Source organism: Thunnus albacares, chromosome 19 (genome assembly GCF_914725855.1).
Source record: "Thunnus albacares chromosome 19, fThuAlb1.1, whole genome shotgun sequence".
Taxonomy (NCBI): Eukaryota; Metazoa; Chordata; class Actinopteri; order Scombriformes; family Scombridae; genus Thunnus; species Thunnus albacares.
Window position 1 is genome coordinate 2,500,320 of NC_058124.1, and position 21,771 is coordinate 2,522,090.

The window sequence follows — 21,771 nt, forward strand, 5'->3', positions numbered from 1 at the left end:
GTCTTCTTCTCTTTTTGTATTTTTCTTCCTGTGACAGAGTGAGAAATAGATGGACTAGCTTGTTAAAGGTCAGTGTAGTAAAAGCTGTAAAAGATAATGGCCCTGTTTTGTTAATACATGCATGTTTTTCGTCCCCTCAGGATATCGCTGATCCATTTTTTGCGTACTGCAAACAGCATGCAGACCGCTTCGACAGGAAGTGGAAGAGGAAAAATTATCTGGCTTTACAGTCGTACTGTAAGGTCTCTCTGCAGGAGAGAGAGAAACAGCTTACACCTGAAGCTCAGGTAAAGTGCAACACTAAATCATCCATTCATATCCGTTTATTTCACGTGAACACTTTCATCTTTACAAATACTTTTTTGTTTTGTTTTTCATGGTTTAGCTTAATTGAAACAATATCTAAATGCTATAGCATGCAGCCATATTTAAGACCAGAGATTCTTAGAGTTTTTTGTTTCTTGCGATCCAAAATGTAAATGTTCCAGGGACCCAAGCTCATGAATTTGTAATTACACAGTGATTAGACATTACGCCTCAGACACAGAAACTGAAGATGCACACACACACATACATACACAAAGACGGTTCTGTGTAGTTTTCATATCTGCAACCAGTATCATATCATTCATCATCATCATTATATACAGTATATTCTATTCATAATAACTCTCCACTCACTGCAGACACTCCTCATTGTTTCTAAACAAAACCCCACAAAAGATATTTGTCTTTTTGTGCTTGTGTTGACATAGTCTGACACACTGACAGTACACTAACATCACATCACAGCCAACTGACAGTGAGATCTTGATGAAATGTCAGTCACACATGCAGCTACCACTCCAATCCTCTGCAATTATATGTTCACGCTCATATGAAATCCAATTGAAAGCCGCTGATGGTTTGGGTTTACATGAATCGCAGTTTATTAGCATTAACGAGCATATGTGTGTATTTTTCGTACATATGTGTGTCCCGCCCGCAGGCCCGAATCACAACCCGCCTGCAGCAGTACCGAGCAAAAGCGGAGCTGTCCAGGAACACCCGGCCTCAGGCGTGGGTGCCCCGGGAGAAGCTGCCGCGACCTCTGACCTCCAGTGCCTCAGCCATCAGGAAGCTGATGAGAAAGGCGGAGCTGATGGGCATCAGCACCGACATTTTCCCCGTGGACACGTCTGACGCCAACGCCAGCATGGACGGACGCAGGAAACACAAGCAGCCCGCCCTCACGGCGGACTTCGTCAACTACTACCTGGGTGAGGAAACACATGTTCCGCTCCAGTCACACAAGCTTTCCAAGAGGTGTTGCTAATATTTTGTCTACCTTAATTCAAATAAATGAGATTGACAAAAAAGTAGGATCACAATGGACGGTAGAGGAGGAGACGGTACAGACGCTGGTACTCGACTGACAAAATGCAAGTTGACTCAGGAGCTTATCAACTGATGCATCCATTCAACCACTTTTAGGGGGCAGATCTAGATATAATATTACCTCTTAGTATAAACCAATAAATGACAACAGCACCACAAACTACAGCCTCTCAGTCTTGGTATACTATAAATAATACAATACAAGACAATATACAAAATACTGTATATTGGAAGTACAGTTTTTATGAATTGGTATCACCATGTAATACAAGAACTCTGAGGAGATTTAAAGCATATCTTCCCACTGAAGGTACAGTACATTGTTCTGGTGCCTTCAGGCTGACTTAAATAAGAAAGTACTCTGTGCCAGGTACTATGGGAAAGGGGATTTAGCCCTTTCACACATGAAACCTGCAATATTGCTTTTCTAGTCTGCCTCCATTCCAAAGACACTAGTACCACTGTTTTGCTTTTTCTTTTCTATCCAGAGCTGAAAACATGGTGCTTATCTGTATGTTAGTTAACGGCCACTCTCATGTTCTTCTGCTCCATGCACTCAGATTTATTGATATGCATCTAAAGCATCAATAAACATATTTTTTTATATATTTTACAGTATCCAAAGTAGAGGAAGGATGTCTGGTATTATAATTTTAAAGAAGCTAGCGCTTGTCTCCATACAGTACAGCTTTAACTGTTGTACAGCTTGTTGAGTTATTGTTTGAATACCAGACTCAAGCATGAAGTCACAAAGGAAAGACATTTTCTCCTCAGATGAATGATTATGATGCCAGATGTGGACGCCATGTCAGTAACCTTGAGAGCATACTCCATTAGCCTGCAGCAAAGGGCCTATCTGCCATCAGTACACTATCTCATGTGCTTTTTCCTGTATATAGATTGTGATCGTGCTATTGATTTTTGTCCCATTGGTATTCAGAGCGGAACATGCGAATGATCCAGATCCAGGACAACATCTCTGAGCAGAAGAACTTAAAAGACAAGCTGGAGAGCGAGCAAGAAAAACTGCATGTGGAGTACAACAAGGTCAGCAGCACAATCCACACTCACAGACACTTGGCTCATTTTTATGCTCAGATGGTCTATCAGAAACTAGTACTTGCTTACTCTGACATTTAAATAATTAGTGACAGTTTGTCTGAAATTAATTCAGTGCTAACACTAAAAAAAATAAGATTATTAGACAAGCAATTACACCAACAATAGACTACATGAACACCTGGTAAAAACCTGAAGTAGCTGTGTTTTTTAATGGGGGTTTGATGTCATTTATTTCAAATATGTAAAAAAAATTTAGAAATCAATCATGCAAAAGGTGAAACTGAAATCTAAACAACACTAAAGCTGTGTCCCAAAACCAAACTACATACGAGACTAACTAGCATGGATTGGTACAAATTTTTCACTTGTGGTTTGCAGGTAATGCACCTTCCTGACTTTCATGTGGCACCATGAGGTCCACATCTTTAGCTCAGAAATGTGAAATGTCTCAACAACCGTTGGATGGCTTGCCATGAAAGTTGGTGCAGATACTTTGGTTTCTGACCAAACTCCTGTAAAACTAATGAGATTCCCATCAGCCTCAGCTAATTATCAAATGTTAGTATGCTAGCACGCTAAGCTAGCACCCCTGTGACTAAGCACAGCCTTCACAGAGCAGCTAGCGTGGCTGTTGACTCTTCGTCTTTGATGAAAATCTCTATAAATACTAAAACCACATGAACCTTAATTATAAATCAATGATTCATACGTGTTGGCTTGTTAGTATGTTGAGAGTGAGGACTGCAGGGACAGAAGTAGCAGATACAAAAACAGCAGTTAGCGAAATGACTCAGTCTCCTGTTGTGTTGTTATGCTAGCTAGCTGTGTTACCTTTCTGCAGTTCAGCAGTACTGCTCTACTGCATGTCTGTAGTTTAAAGTGCAAGATTAAGATTTGGGGAAATATATTTTTTTCAGTCAAAGTAAAATTTGGAATTTTAAGTGGTATTTTACATTTTTGGCCTCCCTGTTCATTTCTGTAATTATTAGCAACTTGTATCGGATGTTGTTGTGAAAGTATTTCACCACAGTGAGCACCGCTTTACTAAGCAACGTGATAAAAATCAAGTGGGCTTCAGGAACGCTGTGCCTTCCTTTCTCCCGTCTCTCCTCAGTCATGTGACCTCTGAGAAGAGGCTGCCGCTCCATCTGTCACCATGAGGAGGGGAACACAACGACAGAGTAAAAGTCACAAGAGTTAATGTTGCGTTCAGTCTTCTGCCGTGCGTGTTAAGCGTTATTAATGGGGTGTGTGTTGCTAATTGCGCTGCTTGAGTTGCTTTTACATGGCTTTGGCCTTGGAGGAAAAGCCTGTGGAGGAATGTCATTACAAGTCCAGCTTTGACTGATACAGTAGCCAAAGTCAAGGTTTACTCGTAACAAAAGGCTCAACCCTGCAGATCATAAAGTGTTAACACCAAACAGTCTTTATATTAGCAGATCAACTTTGCAAATAATATGTTATATATATATATATATGTGTGTTCCAGAAGAAAACCTACTTCAACATGACACTGACATTTGTAATAATTCACATAAATAAATAAAAAAACATAATGCACACAAGAAACTAGCCCTCTTAAGTAACCTTGCTCAACAATATGTTGTGCAGTTCACTCCAATGCTCTAGTTTGAATAGTAAATCAGTCAAATATTATTGTTTGTTTAATATTTCTGTTGTTAGTGTTTCCCACAAACCTCAGAAGTTAGAACCAATTCAACCAAGGTTGAACATCCCACCTCAACTGAAGCCCACTGAGAGCCCAAATAGTCTATATTTAACAAATATGTCAGACATGATGAAATGATCATATGAATAAATACAGACATGAAATTATTAATTAAAAGAAATCAAAACTCAGTTCTTTTTTAAAACTCTCTCCAGGAATGTGATTAGCTGTCTGCTCATTCAAATCAAAAGCAACAGCCAATCACATGACCAGTTCTTCCCTGTTTGTCTTGACTGACAGACAACATTTGTGATAAAAAGTAGTGTTATGAAGTAAAACAATCACACAATTAGCAATAAAGTCTGACAGTGAGGTGAGATCATTTATTTTAGAAATGATCTAGAAGAAGAAGACAGAATGAGGCAAAAATTAAATATAGATTAGTAGGACTTAATAAGAGACTGTTTGCAGTGTCAAATGATGATGAGTAAATAAACAATATGAATGAGTGTCTATGTCTGTATGTGTACAGAAACTGTATTATCCCTGTGTAATGTTCTCTCTTCTGTTACGCTGCAGCTCTGTGAGTCTCTGGAGGAACTGCTGAATGTCAATGGAGAGCTGAGGGGTGAAGGCCAGGCCATGTGGACTCTGCTGGGTGGCATCCTGGGCCAGGTACCACCACCACCATCACCACCATCACCACCACCTCTACACACACACCATCATCTCCTCTCTTCTTCTCCTGTCAGCTCCAACCACCCCGCTCTCCATGCAAACATTAGTTGTTGAGAAACTTTGGGGAACACTCCCGTTTATAGATTTCCCCTTTTTTTTTTTTAAGCGTGCCAGTGATTTGTGAGGGAGAGTTATCCAGATCTCAAACAGCAGCTCGCACGGCCAGCAGTGGAGCCGTACCGCACTCTGTTAATAACTCTGCTGTTTATAAAAAAATTCTTTCATTCTGCACTAACTGATTGACCTGTCATTTGCCATGAAGTCAGACCTGACTGTGAAGGTAAAAGCTGTCTCCCACTTCTCGTTCCTATGGCAACCAATTGCCAAGATGTGCCACTATGGCTGATGGGTTATTTAATGAATGTGAAATGCAATCTACAGAAAGAGTCTGAGATCTCTGTTTTGTAGCTGAGATAACAAACTAAAACTTGAATTTACATGAGATTTTTTTTGATTTTTACATACAACTTAGATCCCAGCTCTATAATACACCACAGTCAGCCACATGAATAATATGCCGGTTATTATGTATCATGAATAATTATCTTAATAGTAATAATTTAAATTATAGTAAATTAAATTATAGCTGTCCTGAGGGCTGTTACATGTTTAGAATTTGTTGTTGCATCTGCTTTTTATTTGTTTTTTTTCAGATTAAGAGTCTTTTTCACGGTGGTGGAACAGTGCAGGGATGTTTTCTTACATTGTTATGTCGTGCATGTACATGTGTTTGTGTTTTGTTGCCCTCGATATTCTTAGTTAGTATTTTCTCATCACCTGTGTCATGACCTTAAAGATTAGAGGACCCTTTACATAAAGTTGTTGGGAAAAAAAAAAACAAAACTGATATCCACTGTGGTGCTGGGGACAGTATAGTCCCTCCTGTCAGGATTTATGTATATGAGTATCAGCTAAATCCATAAAAAGCCTTATTAAAAGCGTGGTCGTTGAGAGTATGGGCCGCGTAGATAAATGGTCAGATGATGTTAATACTGTGGCGAGGCAGCAGAATGGACAGGAACTAGAGGGAGACTGGCAGTGAATCTGCAATGACCACCATAAATCACCTAATTATGAACACGCACGGTTTAAGTAGCAACATCAGTCACAGCAGCACATCCTTTGTGTCATCTATCTGCCACATTTTCATCTCCTATTTGTCATCTCGCCTGTGCATTTGCAGAAATTATTGATGTCCCCAACTGGGACTGTCATCCCTCTTCCAGTACACACAGTCAGTGCTTTTTGTTCCCCCCATGCTCTGGAAGTTTAGCTACTCCTGGCAACTCCACAAGAAAACATTCAAGAGACATTTTCCACCAGCCTCTATAAAAGTTCATGAGGCTCACACAGCTACCAGGCGACAGATATTATTACAGGGGTTAAGTGTTACGCTGCGTTGTATTTAAGTGTCGATCAGCAGAAAACCTCAACTACACAGGGGTCCAAGTATCAAGACGCAGCTGAGAACTGAAGGTGCACTGTGGGGGGACGACCAGTCAAAAACACAGAGATGTTACATTTACAATGATAGAAGATGGTGAAAAGAAGCTGATGGTCACATTTTGAGAAGCTGAAAATAGCAAATGTTTTGTATTTCTTCTTGATAAATGACTTAAACCATTAATCCTTGATCAAAATAGTTGACGACTTTCTGAGAATCAACTAATTAATGAATGGACTGATCATTTCAGACTCAACTAAGGTTGTTTTTTGTTTCTCTTCTGTTTGCTAGTTGTTGCTGCAGTTTGTTGGAGAGTGGACAGGTTGATAATATGCTTAATAACAAAACAGCAGCATCAGAAAGGCTTCCTTCAGTGCTTGTGTGTTTCTTAAACAAAGGAGCAGGTTGAACCAATGTGCCTCGATAGGTTTGTCTTTCATTTTAGAAAAACCTTTAGAAACAATATTACATGATTACAAGAAGAAAAGATTCTTTTGATTCCTAGATTCACATTATGAGAAACTGAATTGAAAACTGACTGTCAGATCAGTCTCAGCAGTCAGCTGAGAGCAGCTCACCACGCTGGACAGGAGAGACAAAAAGATCCAAGACTGTAATAAGCTGGTCCAGTAGTCAAGACCAAGACAAGTCTGAGTCAAAACACCCTCAAGACTGTCAGAAGTCTGAGATAATAGAAAAAATGTACAGACCAAACTCAAGTACTACACTCCTGATTGGTTGTCTGTGGAGAGCAGCTGCCATCACATGTACCCTCAAGACACTCTGCAGAGATTTTAGCATGATAGAATCTGATACTGGATCAGAGAGCTTTAGGGTCCAGAATGGCAGTATTAGTAGATTATATTCACAGCTGAGGCAACACAACTTGCACTCGCAGAGGCACTTAGTGCAGAGTTCTTTTCAAGCCATGTTTTTTGTGCTGCAGCTTGATTTTCATTATTTTACCATCCTGAATATGGTGAAAAAGGCTCTTAGCCGCCACAGAAAGTGGACAGTCTGCTCCAGCGCTGCAATGTTTTGATGAGTTTTTCCCTCAAGACATAGCAGCCTGGCAGGAAGCCAGACAGCTTAAAGATCATCTTCCACTGTCTATTTATAATCTGTGCCTTTTAAACTTCTTCTTCTGTCTGATAAAGCATGTTAACAATGTTAAAACTGCTCCATATCAGCAGTGGGCAACACTTTGCTAGTGGCCAGATGCAGGCAGACTGCAGTCCATGTAGTGGAGATAGCCCCAGCAGCCCCTTGTGCTTTGGTCACCCTGTCCCCCCCCTCCCTCCCCGCCCCCCCCCCGTCTATCAGGCCTCCCTGCGGGGACGCTCCCTCTGCGCTGCAGGCAGAGCGAGCGTGCTCAGATTAGAGCTTCCTCAGGGAAAACCTTGTCTGTTTAGTGACAAACTCAGTCCCTACGAGATAAGTTTTCTAATTAACCCGCATGGCAGCAATGCACCTGAGATGCAGGGGGGGGAGAATAAACTGGCTATCTGCTGCTGCTTTTCACCTGCCACATACAACATGTTCCCTTCTCCTCTCACACAACTTTTACAGCTCTGCTTTATTTAGACAGTCTAAACTCTTAGGCACCAAAAAGGTGACAATCAAATGCCACAAACCACTGGCTGGGCTGTCACTGGTCTGTGCTTTTTATTTTGAAAACAGATAAAATGATCATTGTAAATTTGAGGCCACACAGGTAACAGAAACCTGCTTTATTATCAATGACGCCACATTTTCAAAGATCGGTTCACCCAGATAATAAAAAAACATTTCCTCAGGCAAACATCCTCACCTCTCTTGCAGCGGTACCCAAAGCGGTTGCCGTGGCACCCTGCTGTGATGGAATGAGTGTACCAAAAGATTTGTTCATTTCACTTTCTTTCAGTTTCAATTATAATCATAAAGTTTTAACCACATTTGTGACACTGTGTTTTTTCTTTTCTTGTTTTTGGTTTGTTAGAAACTAAACACTCCAGCTGTTCTGAAAGCTCCAAAAGAGAGGAAACCCAGCAAGAAAGAGGGAGGAAACCCTGGAAAATCATCCAGCCTGCCAGCAATCCTCTACAGGTGAATACACATCTGGAGAGATGTTGAGAAGGATTAAAGACAAAGTAAAAGTAGTTGAAGCAGGGTGCGCTTGTTTGAAATATCATCAAACGCCAGAGGCAAAAACAGTAGGTAGTCTTGCTTGTACCTTACTGCCTACGACTTGTTTTCTTAGAGCATTTGAGTTTGTTATTGTTCATCTGTCACACAGACTTTATCAGTCACCACTAAATGATGCATCCCACTGTTTTCATTGACCATTCTGTACTCCCATGATTTAAAAAATGTCAATAACCAGCCTCGCCTCACAAACTGTTTTACATAATGTGTTTCTGCAGCTGTGGCATCTGTAAGAAGAACCAGGACCAACATCTGCTGGTGCTGTGTGACACCTGCAAGCTCTACTATCACCTGGGCTGCCTGGAGCCACCACTCACACGCATGCCCAAGAAGACCAAGAACAGCTACTGGTGAGTATGGACATGTGAAGAAATATACTAAAGATTGTGGCACCTTAAAGCTCAACAAGGAGTATTGTTTGGAATCGTACAGGCTGGAAAATCCCCGTACGCCTGAGCTATCACAGACACAGAACCAGACTATTCAAGGGAGCCATTAGTGAAGGTTACATAGTTCAAGATTCCTTAAGAAGGAACACTCGCATATCAATGCGGTGCTCTGTCAGTCCTGACCGTCTGCCGAGCTGCAGAGGCTCCGCTGTGAAGCACGTTGCCATGCCTGCGAACATGATTCAACATGACAGAAAGGACACTACAGAGAATACAAGAGGAAGATGAGAGGCAGGGTTTGTGTATGCAGGACGTGATTTTAAAGAAAAGAACAGAGTAGTAGTAGCAAGAAAAACAACACCTACAACTGGAAAATAAAGAAAAATAAAGGTAAAAGGGATAACTATACATATAAATTCCTACCTGTGAACCAAATTCATGCTTTTGCTCCAGCCACACAGATTAGTGAGGAGCTAGAAGGTTCAACCACGTCTGAATGCTATTTCCTATGTACAGTCATCACAACAAAACATGCAGTCAGGGGCGGATCTAGAAAAATATTTATGGGGTGGCAAAAGGGGGGCAGGAATTTTCGAGGGGTGGCAATGAATTAAATCACAGTTTGATAAGACAATAGTAGACATAATTTACACAAACACTTCTGCTTGCAGGACTTTATACATAACTCAAAAACATGTCTCATATGTGGATATAATGGCATGGGCTACTATTTACAAACTCATACAAACTTAATCTCATGCAATCAGTGTTTCATATGAAACAGTCAACTGAATGAGAGAAAGAACTTTGATGACACTGCTGTATGTGGGTCATTATCACATGAAAAGCATTAAGGTAGGACACTGGTGATGAATGACATATGTGTGAAAGGAAGAATAAAACTGTGTCAGAGTGGTAGCATTGCAGGATGCATTTGTATAAGTAACTATCCAAAGTAAAACTTACCCATGACGATCTATGCAGTACGCTGTACTAAAATTAGTATTGCTACATCTGATTACCTCATGTCACTGATGGCCCTGGGTCAACTATGGAAATAAACAGTATTCAAACAAGGACTGGACATGACTTTTAATGGTTACTCAGAGCATACTTTTGACAAATGAGGTTTTTACCAATAAAATCATATCAAATACAGAACATTACAAAAGAGTATGTTAAATTAAAATCTCCACAAACCTGGAAAGGAGTCACATGAAAATAAACCTTGCTCCCAGTCATAAAATGTACAAAGAACTTTTGTGAGTAGACTGTTCCTGGACAGTTTTATACATACAGTGAAAAAGTTTTTGGGCCCATGCATTTTGAACATTGCATTAATAATTGCATATAATAGCTAATACTTAGTTATGGAGTTTAACTTGTGGTATATTACTAATCAATACCAACATTTTCTCTTGTAAATAATGTAAATTGTGTCATGGTTATTATTTTAATACAGTATTTTCTATTACTGAGTTTTTTTTACTCTATTTACTGTCCACTTGCTGCTGTAACTTATCTTATGCATTATCTTATTTCATACCATGTGGACCAGCTCGACTGGAGATAGCTGGTGATGGTTCACTCCTTTCCCTTTCTCTTTCTGAGCCCTGTACTTCATCTTCTCTCTTATTTTCTCCGTCCTCATCTTGGTGGTGCACTCCCTCCATATAATCTCCGCTGTGTTCTGTCACCTCCTCCTGTCCCTGGTCACCTTGGCCTTGAACTCTGTCGCGTTTCTGTTGCCCTTCTCTCTCTCCTTTCAACTCGTCTCTGTCTTCTTTCTTTCCTTCCATCTCCTTTCCCTCTCTCTCCACCTCGTCCTCTCCTCTCTCTCCTTCCTCATCTTTTCTCTCTCCTTTCACCTCATGTCCTCCGTCTACCTTGCTCAATTGTTCATTTTCAATCTCTTTGGCTTTTCTCTTCGGTCCGAAAAAACTGTGTATGTTACCTTTCCTCTTCATTTCTGCTGGATTCACAGACGTTTAACGTTAATCAATGTTAGCTTAAATTAGACGATAGCCAATATTAATGTAACGGTTACATGTACAAAATAACCTTCTTCAACTAGATTTTTTCATCTTAAAAGCAACATAGCAACTGTACAAGTTACACTAACTAACTAACTTACAACTAACGTTATACTAGGACTGTACTTTCATCATTCGATAATTAATCGGTATTTACCTCTTTACTCCCGTGTCTTCTCTCCTTGCTCCTCTGCTTCGCGCCACACAGAAAAAAATAAAATAAACTAAGAAAAGGTCCAGTAGTGCCGCTCTGACGCTCTCGTGCTGCATTCGGTGCAGTAGGACATCAGAGATTCGCGCTCGTAAAAGTCAAGTTGGCCATAACTTTTCTTTGAATTCGTTGCTGCCAAGTGGGGTGGCAGCAGGGGAGGCAAGGCATTATTTTAGGGTGGCAGCTGCCACCCCATGCCACCCCGGTAGATCCGCCACTGCATGCAGTATGATGAAATGAGTCATATCATTACTATGGATGAAATTCTACCATAGTAATGGCAGCCTGACATAAAAGTTAGATGTTAAATGTGTGTATTACTAATGGACCAACATCACAGATATACGTACTGCCCAAACTGTAAAATGCTTTTGCTCTACATCTGACCTCTGCATCCTCCACATGCATCTTTTTGTCTTTTATTTGCTGACAAGTAAAAAAACCAAACTGCTTTACTACATTGTGCCAGCAATAAAAAGTTCATTTTTGTCAGTCATCATGCTTCATCAGAGAGAGTGTTTGCTAGCTAACCTCACTAATGTTGTCATCACTCCCAGTGGTTGTTAGACAGTAAAGTCCTAGCATCACCTTCATTTTAAAACACTTTTATTATGACACACATGAAAGAATTTGAATATTGTGTTTGTATCAACAGTAACTTCATCCTTTGCTTGCCACAGCAAATGAATAGAGTAGGGGGGGAAAAAAGCCTTTGACAGTGGCATTGAGATTGAATGAATGTAGCTGAAACTAAATATGTAGTGTTTAGAGTTTAACCGCTACTGTAAATCTGGAAGATGTCTGCTAAAAGCTTTAAATCTACTGGGCAGTAGTTGACTACCTGACTAGTTGGTGAGTAGTTAGTGGCTTGTTTGAGATGAACTGCGCCTTTCCTGGAAAGTGGACCAAATCAGGCAGCAGCAGCTTCCAACAGCCTTCAAAGAATATACAGGAAGTCACAGAAATAGTTACATCCTGTTTAGACCTGATCCTGATTTAATAAAATGTTATCAGATCAATGTACTCGAGCTTGTATCCACTCAGTCACTGTTTTAATGGTGTTGTGTATGATAGTGTCGGCCTATAACCTATTAGAATGATCTGGAACCTTGTGATCATCAAAACAGCATTTGTTCTGTGATCTCCAGTATTATTAAATATTGGTAAATCAATTGATGGCAGGCGGACCACCTGCCAGTCAGCACATAGACTGTGAAAAATATGGATGTAGCCACTGTGACATCACCCATTGGTTTCTGAAGAGCACCTTGGCAGTGCCTGACTCCACCTAACTCCTGGCTAATCATTAATGGGCAAAGAGGTGGAGCTGAGGCAGGCTGAATAAAACAAGCCACCTAGCGGCTAGCAACCTGACACTTAAAGCAGCCACGTCCTTAGTTATGCAGAACTTTATGGCTTAATAAAATGTAAACGGGTGAGTTATAATAATATTCACATCATGAAAGGGGAAATTAGCTATAGAGGTTCTTTGTAAACTCAACAGAACTCCAAAGAAATGCTCAACATGAAGTGTCAGTTTTCCCCTTTTAAGGTGCCTTCTTCCACATAATTTCCTGAATAGGTGGTCCTTTCAAAGTCTGTTTGCCCAGCTCTGTCCAGACAGGTGCTTTCGTCCCTCTGCTCCCCTTATTCCGCTTCTTTCAAGTTCCCAAGTCCTGCTTTACTGAGGTGGCTTCAGCACCTACACCTACACAACCATTTTGTGATGTGTCAGCCCAATGGCGGAACTCATCACCTATCTGTCTGACGACGGGCAACGGCCAATATTTCGGGGTTTCCAGTGTAGCCAGCAGTTATCTGGATAACGGATATCTGGGCCAAGACTTCCTCTCCTGTGTGCCGGTCGTTGTTTACAGTCCAATTAGCAACTTTAGTCAGTCCAGACGACATTTCACATAATCTCTATAGGCAAGGCAAGACAAGTTTATTTACAAAGCACATTTCAGCAACAAGGCAATTCAAAGTGCTTTACTTAAAACATTAAAAGCAGCGAGATAAAGTGCAAAAGAAACACAAATTAAAAGGACATTTAAATACAATCAAAGTCATTAAAGAGCTAAGAGAAAAGAAAAACAAGCTAAAATAGAATAAGACAGGTATAAAATACAAGAATAAATGTTACAGTGCAGTGTAAGAAATGAATAATTATTTGATTTAATAAAAGGCAGCGACAAACAGAAAAGTTTTCTGGGAGTTTGTTCCAGATATGTGGAGCATGAAAACTGGATGCTGCTTCTCCATGTTTAGTTTTTAGTTTTTTTAGTTCATAACGTAGCAGCAGATCAGAAATGTATTTTGGCCCTAAACCATTCAGTGCTTTATAAACCAACAGCAGTATTTTGAAATCAGTTCTTTGACAGACAAGAAGCCAGTGTAAAGATGTGAGACCTGGAGTGATGTGATCCATTTTATTGGTTTTAGTGAGGGCCTGAGCAGCAGCGTTCTGAATCAGCTGCAGGGAGATCTGTAGACACACCGCTACAGTAGTCAAGTCTACTGAAGATAAATGTGTGGACAAGTTTTTCTCAAATCCTGCTGAGACACAAGTCCTTTAATTCTTGATATATCCTTAAGGTGATAGTAGGCTGAGTCTCAAGGTGGCTCTGAGTGCATGACAACACCAAGATTTCTGGCTATAAACAGATACATGCATATGAATGCAGATACATTTAAAAAAAAATTAATAGAAAGCTAAATTGTTGTCAGATGATAGATGATGAATTCCAAGATTGCATTTCAGCCAATGTGTTCTGCTCTCCACATGGACTATTTACCTGCATGCAACCAAAGCCTGCTCAAACGTGATTGGTCAATACTACTCAGACTACAAACAGAAACTGGAATGCTTCCAGTACCAAAATCTGGTCCTGTTGCCTACAGATTCTGCATTCATATGCAGATATCTGTCATAGAGATTAATCCAGTATGGGAATGTAGCACCACTCTACTACATGTTAGCTTGTGATGCTACAATATTTTAGAGATTATTGCTAAAAAGATGAAAAAATGACATCAGAAGAGAGTGTTGATGAATTTTAAGGATATGTCTGAAACCATGTTACGATGACATAAGTACCTGCTACGCTGGTAAATGTTCTTGGGAGCTGTAGTTTTTCTGTTGTTCAACTTAGTTAAAATCATGAGTGTTTCAATTTCTAAAAGAAAGTGTTGTAGTGGAGCCAATTTTTCCTTGGATATGGAAAGTAAAGTCCAGGAAGACACTTCATTTTTTCAGGACAGATGAAAGAAACGCTGAATGAGAGATTGTATTGAGTTACAGAAGCATGTGGAACAGATGCTAGATAAGAAGTGACTCTCTCTGAAACACTGTTGGTCATTTTAAAGTGTATTTGCTGGTTTTAGGAGTATATCATGGTGCACATGGTCACCGCGGGGGGGAAGGGCGATTAGCAGCTACACATTTTTCGGTTCTCTATTTCTCTGTTTAGCGTCTTCAGGTTAGGCTAACCCATTGTTACTAATTTCAGAGCTAACCCCCTTCAATTTTCCAGCGGTTGTGGGAACAACAGACTTGACTTTTCATGGTCTTGACAAGCTGCAACATTTATTAACTGACACACTGTAGTCTGTAGTGAACATTTACTGTCAGATTGACAACTTACTAACTAATGACAACTAACATTAAAAGTATAGTTAGGCTTTGCTGTCCGCTTCCCAACTCATTTTAAAAAAGACGTGAGAGAGAGAGAGAGCAGCAGTGGTCGAGCGAGCTAGAGGGTGTATGAAGAGAGGGAGCACTGGTAGCGAGAAAGCCGGTGAATCAGACCAATAAACACACCCACACCCCCCCCCAAACCTCCGTTTGACCCTGCGGCTGAACGCCGCACCGCCTGATTTGGTCTGAATACAGCCTTACTGCTAACCTTTTCTGATGCTCACTCTCTCGCTTAACCACTCACTTGCTGGTAGTGCCCTTTTCCTTAAAAGGAGTTACGCTACCTGGAGTTTCCCAGGCAGCGACACAGACGTTGACTCGCGTTTCGAAACAGCACTGCTCAGAGGCTCCCAAACGCTGTTGATTTCCAAATGAATGGATATATGGTGTTATTTCTGACATTTAAAAAAAAAAAATCTTGGCCCGGCGGGGGCTCTGGTTGGTTGGTTGCACTATTATAGGGGAAACACTGCTAGAACTGTGTGGTAGCCTATACTTTGATGGAAATGATAAAATCAGTTTAAAAACTAGTATGTGTGATGGTCATGACCAGGGAAACAAAAATGTGTCACTTCTCTTCATCAAATAAAATATTAAAATGTTTACCATTATGACCATTTTTATACCTTAATAGGGCAACGTATCCAGGGAGATACAACTCATAAAATCCTAAATATACAAAATATTTAAAAAATGTGTTGAAATGTTTTACTTAGGTGCAAATAAGATTAGTAATAACATTATTTTTTACAACTCATTTTCCACTTGTGCCTGTTGAAGGGTTAAGAGATGGTGTGGAATGTACATACTGGTTATCCATTGTTCCATCAATAAAGAATTGGTAGTTTATGAGAAATCAATACAGTCCTAGTTGACACTAGAGCCATAAAACATTGTGTGAATGTGAATAGCAGTTTATCTGCTCGGAGCAGTAACACATTAGGATCTAGAGTTTGTTTATTCATATTAGGTTTGATACTTGAGGCCAGCCGGTGGCAGCAGGATTATCAGATGACGGATTCAGAGATGGTGGAAATGTCACAGTCTCTTCGCTCAACTACTGCAGTTCCTTATCTTGAGAGATTTATTGCATCTGTTTTTCCACATATGATAGTTCTCAAGATATTCTCTTGTGAGTCACTTGAACTACTTTTTTTTTCTGGAAAATGAGAAGCTTTTCTCTTCTTTTCTCTTTGTAAATGAAAGAAATGAAGAGATGCATCTGGACGTGTTTGTGTAGCACAATCTGTCCGTGACTGGAGTAATTCATTTAAATTCTGAATAAAATGAGCATGGAGCTCTTTTGCTTTACTGAGAGAAAATTAGAAAGCATTTGAATGATAAAAGTGCATGGATGCAGAGTCATAGCTAATTACAGAGTCCTGCACGTACAAAAAAGCCACAGAGACTACAGACTGTACTTTGCTCTCTTGTTCAACAAACAGAAGAGACAAAAGTGATTAAGGCACTATAAATTCACAACTTTGACTTTTTTCTAAACATCAGTGTTTGATAGGGTTGTGTATTGGCGAGGACCTCTGACAGAGTTTGTGTCTAGACTCAATAAACCTTTCAAACAGTAAATCAATTCCAGGAACTCAGGATTTTACCTGCATTTTTCTTACCTTGTGGTGAAAATACTAAGTATGGTTCTTGTCTGGGCAAGAATGTGACCCCCTCAATAACAGCAAAACACAGTGATGACCCCATCTCTGCTCAGAGTACACCACTAGACTCCTCAAGGTTTTCAGAGTTTGGGCTTTGAATGCTACAGTATCTGGCAACATGCAACCTGTGTCTGGTTATCTTATCTAGATATGGAAAAATAATGCAGAACACACTGTGACCATATTAGCCAGACCAATCAGATGCCTTGGCTTGCTTTGTCTGTCATGTGACCCTCACATTGTAGATGATTGCAATCATCTTTGCTATTCTGGAGATTGAGTGGAAACACCACTATAAATGCACTAAAAGAACTTGAGCCTGATTGGATAATTAATTGTCATTTTTAAGTTAAAAAAAATCCAAACAGTCAAATGTGTACATTTTCCTTGTTGTAACATTGTAGTAAATTCAATATTTTGGGGTTTTAGACTGTTGGTAAGACAAAATAAGACATTTGATAAGATCACTATTGGCTCTCGGACACTGCGACGGGCATTTCCTCCTGTTTTCTGATGTCATACAGGCCAAACCATTCATCGAGAAAATAATCAGCAGATTAACAGATTATGAAAATAATGACTGCAGCCATAATGATACATAATGACTGATGAGGTCTGAAGGATGAATTGAGTCACATTAGGCAGACCAATGTACACAGAACTGAAATACAAAACTCCCAAGTTAAAGGCAAGACTGTTAGATATCTGCCAGTGATGACTCTGGTGTGGTTAATTATTAACATTAAAAGACATTGATGGCTGACAAATTTGAATTAATTCTTTGGAGTTTATCCAAATCCAATCCTATAAAGGAGAAAAGTTTTGTCCATGTTTGGCAAGTCCTGCTCATCACCATCGCCAACTTAGATTACATGTAGGACAAACAGTATTAAACAGTATTAAAGGACAGTGTTAAATATTGGCTGGCAAAAAAAGCAACAAAAACAACAATTCTTTATCTGAAAGAAGACAAACTGCCACATATTGATGTATTGATGTCCTTTTTTTCTACTCAGCTGCGTTGTGTATCTGGTGTTTTTCAGCATTTGATCAGCACAAGCCTGGAAAAGCTTGTTTCTTTTACAGCAAAGACCAAAGATTTGGGCCTGTGATAATAAAATCAATACCGTTCAGTGAGAGGAGCTCTCTTCCTTCTCCTCAGGCAATGCTCCGAGTGTGACCAGGCCAGCAGCGATGAGGCCGATATCGCCATGGAGACGCTACCCGACGGCACCAAGAGGTCCAGGAGGCAGATCAAAGGACCAATCAAATTCATCCCACAGGAGATGTCGCCGGAGCCCAAGAAACATCAAGTGAGAGGCACGGTGTGTATTGACACACTGGAAAATTCAAACCTGATCATTGGAAAATTGAACAAAAACTGCTTCTGTTGCAGCTAAAAAATAATGAAGTTTGCATGCTTGCCTCGTCCTCCTCTATAATTAGAGTGTAACTGATGTTAGCGTTGGCTAAATGATTGATCTGTATTGATTACAAATAATTAACTTTAGTTCTCATTAGTCTCATGCTCTCCTTAAGGTTATCAGAGAGTTACACAAGGTGATAGTGTGTTCACTCCAGCATGAAATCAACATTTGTGACTAGAAGGACTTCTGTTACAGAAAGCCACATACAAAAGTCAGATATGGATTTGCACCACATGTGCTCCAAATCCACTTGAACAAAAAAAATGTTGTTATTCTTAGTTGTATCACTTCATTTGATGAGAGACAAGAGACAAGAGCATAAAGAAAGAGCCTAGTGGGAAATAACTGAAACAAACACCTTTCCTAAAGGGAAGTTTTAACTCCAGTCTCTCTGTGCTGCAACACTACCAAAACACTCCAGCAGTAACATTCTTGTTCACATTGTTTCTGCATAGTAGTCTAGTAGTTTTACAAGTATTTAAAAAATAGGCTCATAGAAATTAAAAATTAAAATTAAAAAAAAGGATCTAAATAGATGTTTTTTATTCCTCACATCCTTCTTCCTTGTCAAATCCTGGCATCTACATTACCCACAATGCAACTGGACTACCAATAGATTTGTCAGGGTGTGATATAATAGTAGCGGTTAATGCAGAGATGAGGGGACTACAGAGGTCAAGTAAAATCACAGATTTTTCAAACTTGTAGTCTTTAGCCCCAACCAATGCAGACTCAAGTGACATCACTTGAGGCGATTTATCAAATTTCACTCAGGTCCCTCTGGAGACACAAAAGGCTTTATACTACTGTTTACACACACACACACTGCTGAGTAAAATCAGTGGAGTTCCCCTTTAACACTCAACAGACGTCATCCTGCTGCTCAGTCAGGTAACAAAGCCTCAGGCCTTCACAGAGTTCTATCACTGACTGCAGTAGACTAACTGATAAGGAGTTTAATGAAAACAATAATCAAAAGATTTGTGCACTTTACGGTCATTAAGATAAAACCTGTTGAAGATTGAGAAAGAGGAGTTCATACAAATGCTGTTAAAAGTTTACACTTATTAAGAAGATCAAAAAATGACAGAAGAGTGTTCTTAGATTCTGAATGACTAACAACAGAACTTAACAGCTGTTGTTGATTTTAGGATACAACACTGTTTTATAACTGACTCACACACTCCCCCACTTCATAGAAGACAAGCAGCTAACAGCAGAGTAGACCTGCAGATGGAGACGTGTCCTACAGGCAAAGACAGTACTAGTTACTGCTGTTAGTACACCTGCTCCACCTCCAGGCAACACCTTCTATCACCTGTTAAGATAGCCGACTAACATCATAAATCAAATGACAACATAGTTATGTCAAACTAAGTTCTCAAAATAAAAACAGCTCATTTTAGCTTTTGCTAATACATTTATTTTTAATATCGAACATTAACCTGTTTAAATGTACCTCACCATCAGACTAATGAGCTTCATAGTTAATAGCATGGAGCGTTTGTCCAGAGCCAGTGGATCTTTTTATATCAATCTCAAAGATGCAAATCTATAAAAACAAACACAAAAAAGGGAAGTGATGCCAAAAGTACAACACACATTCACTTCTTAAGACGTTTCTATTATTAAGCAACTTGATGAGGACATATTTACTTAAATGTAGGCTATGGTTCATTTTCTATGATTTAAATTTCCCTCATCTTTTCTTCTATGTAATTGCAATTTAGTTTTAAGTTTAGCAGCAGAGATTAAAATTTTCATGAAATATATATCAGTCTTGGCATATTATCAAATCCAAGAGGCTTTTCAGATATTTTTTTTTTATTTTATCCAAAATTTCCTCAAGATTGGACAAAACCAAAAAAACATGAATATATTTCCACTGCATTCTTTTAAACATTTGTTGAGCCAACTAATAAATAATAGATATGTATATTATTTCAGTAACACCCATGAGTACTGTTGAAATGTTGTCAGTGACAGATTCATGCCTCCAGGCTACCACTGTCAGTTTTGTGTCAGTGTTGTCATAAATCCTCTGGGTCCTTGCCTACAACTTTTTTTTTTTTTTGTGGACCATAAAGGAGCCCCAGTGTGTGGACTGTGGTGTAACATTTTGTGTCGGCTGTGAGAGGGAACAGAAACCTCTCTCCACCCCTCACTGGATCTTACTTATCTGTACCGACCACGCTCTGATCCTGCAATACAGAGCTGCCTTCCCGCTCCCTCAAGAAACACTCAAGATTGATATCTGACAGCTGGGTGGTGGGGAGGGGGTGGCGGAGGTTGTCTTTCACTTCCCTTTTGTTTTTCCACTGTCAATGTCTGACCCCCTGCCACTCACCTGGGACTTGAGGGAACTTTCCTCTTGTGACTGTGGACGCTCGCAGCAGAGCCAATACCACTGAAGCTGCTTCTCTGTTACAAATAGAGAAATGAACAAAGAAAAGGAGGAGTGTCTCAGACACTTGTGTGCGCGCTCTGCACTCTATCTGTCTTAGAGGAGAAACAGCGGAGTGCAGGAGCACAGTGCCAGTCTTGGGTTAATGTGTTTTTCTGTTCAGGTTTGGAAACCCTGAGCCTAGACATGTGCCGAGGACCCTGCTGGAGCTCTCAGGGATTAAGCAGCTTTCTGATTTTTCTCGCAGCCACAGCCACTCGGGCGAGGCACTTCAGTGCAGCATTTATCTTCAAATGCAAGGCGTGCAATGGCAGGCGCTAAAAGGGCCCTGCTTTGCATTTTTAATGCTTTTACCAGGGCGCCCAAGCACTGGCACTTCTCTAAAGTCATGTTTCAATTTATCAGGACTGGCTAATCGACCTCCTGCTGGCCTCCAAGGCTGCGTTCTGTGTGTGTGTGTGTGTGTGTGTCAGAAAGGAGTGTGTGTGCGCACATGCACACATTTACATTTGGCCAAAAGGGCTAACACAGCCCAGTGCCTCCATGATGAAGCTGAGAGTCTCCTGGCTGTTATTCATGACCTACCTGTGCCTACCGGAGGAGAACCTTTAAAGTCAACCTTTGAGCTGAATTTTATTTAGCATGTACGTTACATCGCAGCTGTAAAATTAATGCTCCATAGCACACTCTGTCTGATTTTACACAGCCCCGCTAAAGATTTAGACCATCTCAAACACTCCCTTCTATCTGAGCAGCCTGAGCTTCATGCAAGGACAATTCATTAATACACATTTATTCTTCAAACCAAGCAGAATCCTCTCTAACTCTATGATGAATCAGTTTAATACTGACCATTTCACACCATCAGCAGGTTTCATTCCTCCCTCCCTGACCCTTGTGCATTCATTAATCAATGCACTAATTAACTGAAGGTGTTCTGTGAACTTGTAAGTTAAAGCACAAGTAGATCATTTTGAAAATTAAATAAGCTTTCAGGTTAAAATAATTAGCAGTAAATGCTTCTATACCTATTCTTTCCGAGGGGGTCACTGCTCCATCCAAGTGGGACAATAAACAATACTCTGAACACTGTTCACTCATTGAGACAGAGACAAAATATTGAAATGATGGGAGAATTGAAATGGACTATATGGTAGATATACAGCACCAGTCAGAAGTTTGGACTGGGAAGTTGAATGGGAAGTCGGATCCAAACTTTTGACTGTTGCTGTATAAATAATGTGTGTTGCCATTAAGAAATAAAAATTTTTAGGAAATTTATATTCTATTAAAGCATTTAGATGAAAAAATGTCCAGCAAGATACACCCCTCTGTTTCACTAGTGGCTTATCTGGTCCGTACTTACTACGTCCCTGTGAGAGAACAACACACAAGCTACTCACTGACGTTTTAAATATTAGGACAATACAGCGTGATGTTTCCCTCCCCTAGCACGCCGTCTTTGGCCG

The 21,771-nt window shown here is 40.1% G+C and overlaps 1 protein-coding gene and 1 long non-coding RNA gene across 7 annotated transcripts in view; one reads left to right on the plus strand and one right to left on the minus strand.

The window, feature by feature from the left end:
* The window catches only part of phf14 (PHD finger protein 14), a 95,918-nt gene that overhangs the window by 23,741 nt on the left and 50,406 nt on the right, over window positions 1–21,771 (plus strand). For 4 of the 6 annotated variants that reach the window (XM_044335171.1, XM_044335166.1, XM_044335169.1 and 1 more), the window contains exons 8-14: window positions 141–287; window positions 989–1,259; window positions 2,318–2,424; window positions 4,688–4,783; window positions 8,269–8,375; window positions 8,693–8,824; window positions 17,634–17,796. In XM_044335171.1, the coding sequence (XP_044191106.1) occupies window positions 141–287; window positions 989–1,259; window positions 2,318–2,424; window positions 4,688–4,783; window positions 8,269–8,375; window positions 8,693–8,824; window positions 17,634–17,796 (1,023 nt within the window). The remainder of the gene's footprint in view (window positions 1–140; window positions 288–988; window positions 1,260–2,317; window positions 2,425–4,687; window positions 4,784–8,268; window positions 8,376–8,692; window positions 8,825–17,633; window positions 17,797–21,771) is intronic. The other 2 variants (XM_044335167.1, XM_044335170.1) reach the window with 1 other exon arrangement.
* On the minus strand, window positions 9,941–11,104 carry LOC122969477. The gene is made up of 2 exons (XR_006399028.1): window positions 11,054–11,104; window positions 9,941–10,835 (listed from the first exon to the last, which is right to left on the minus strand). It is a non-coding gene; the product is annotated as an uncharacterized LOC122969477 (long non-coding RNA).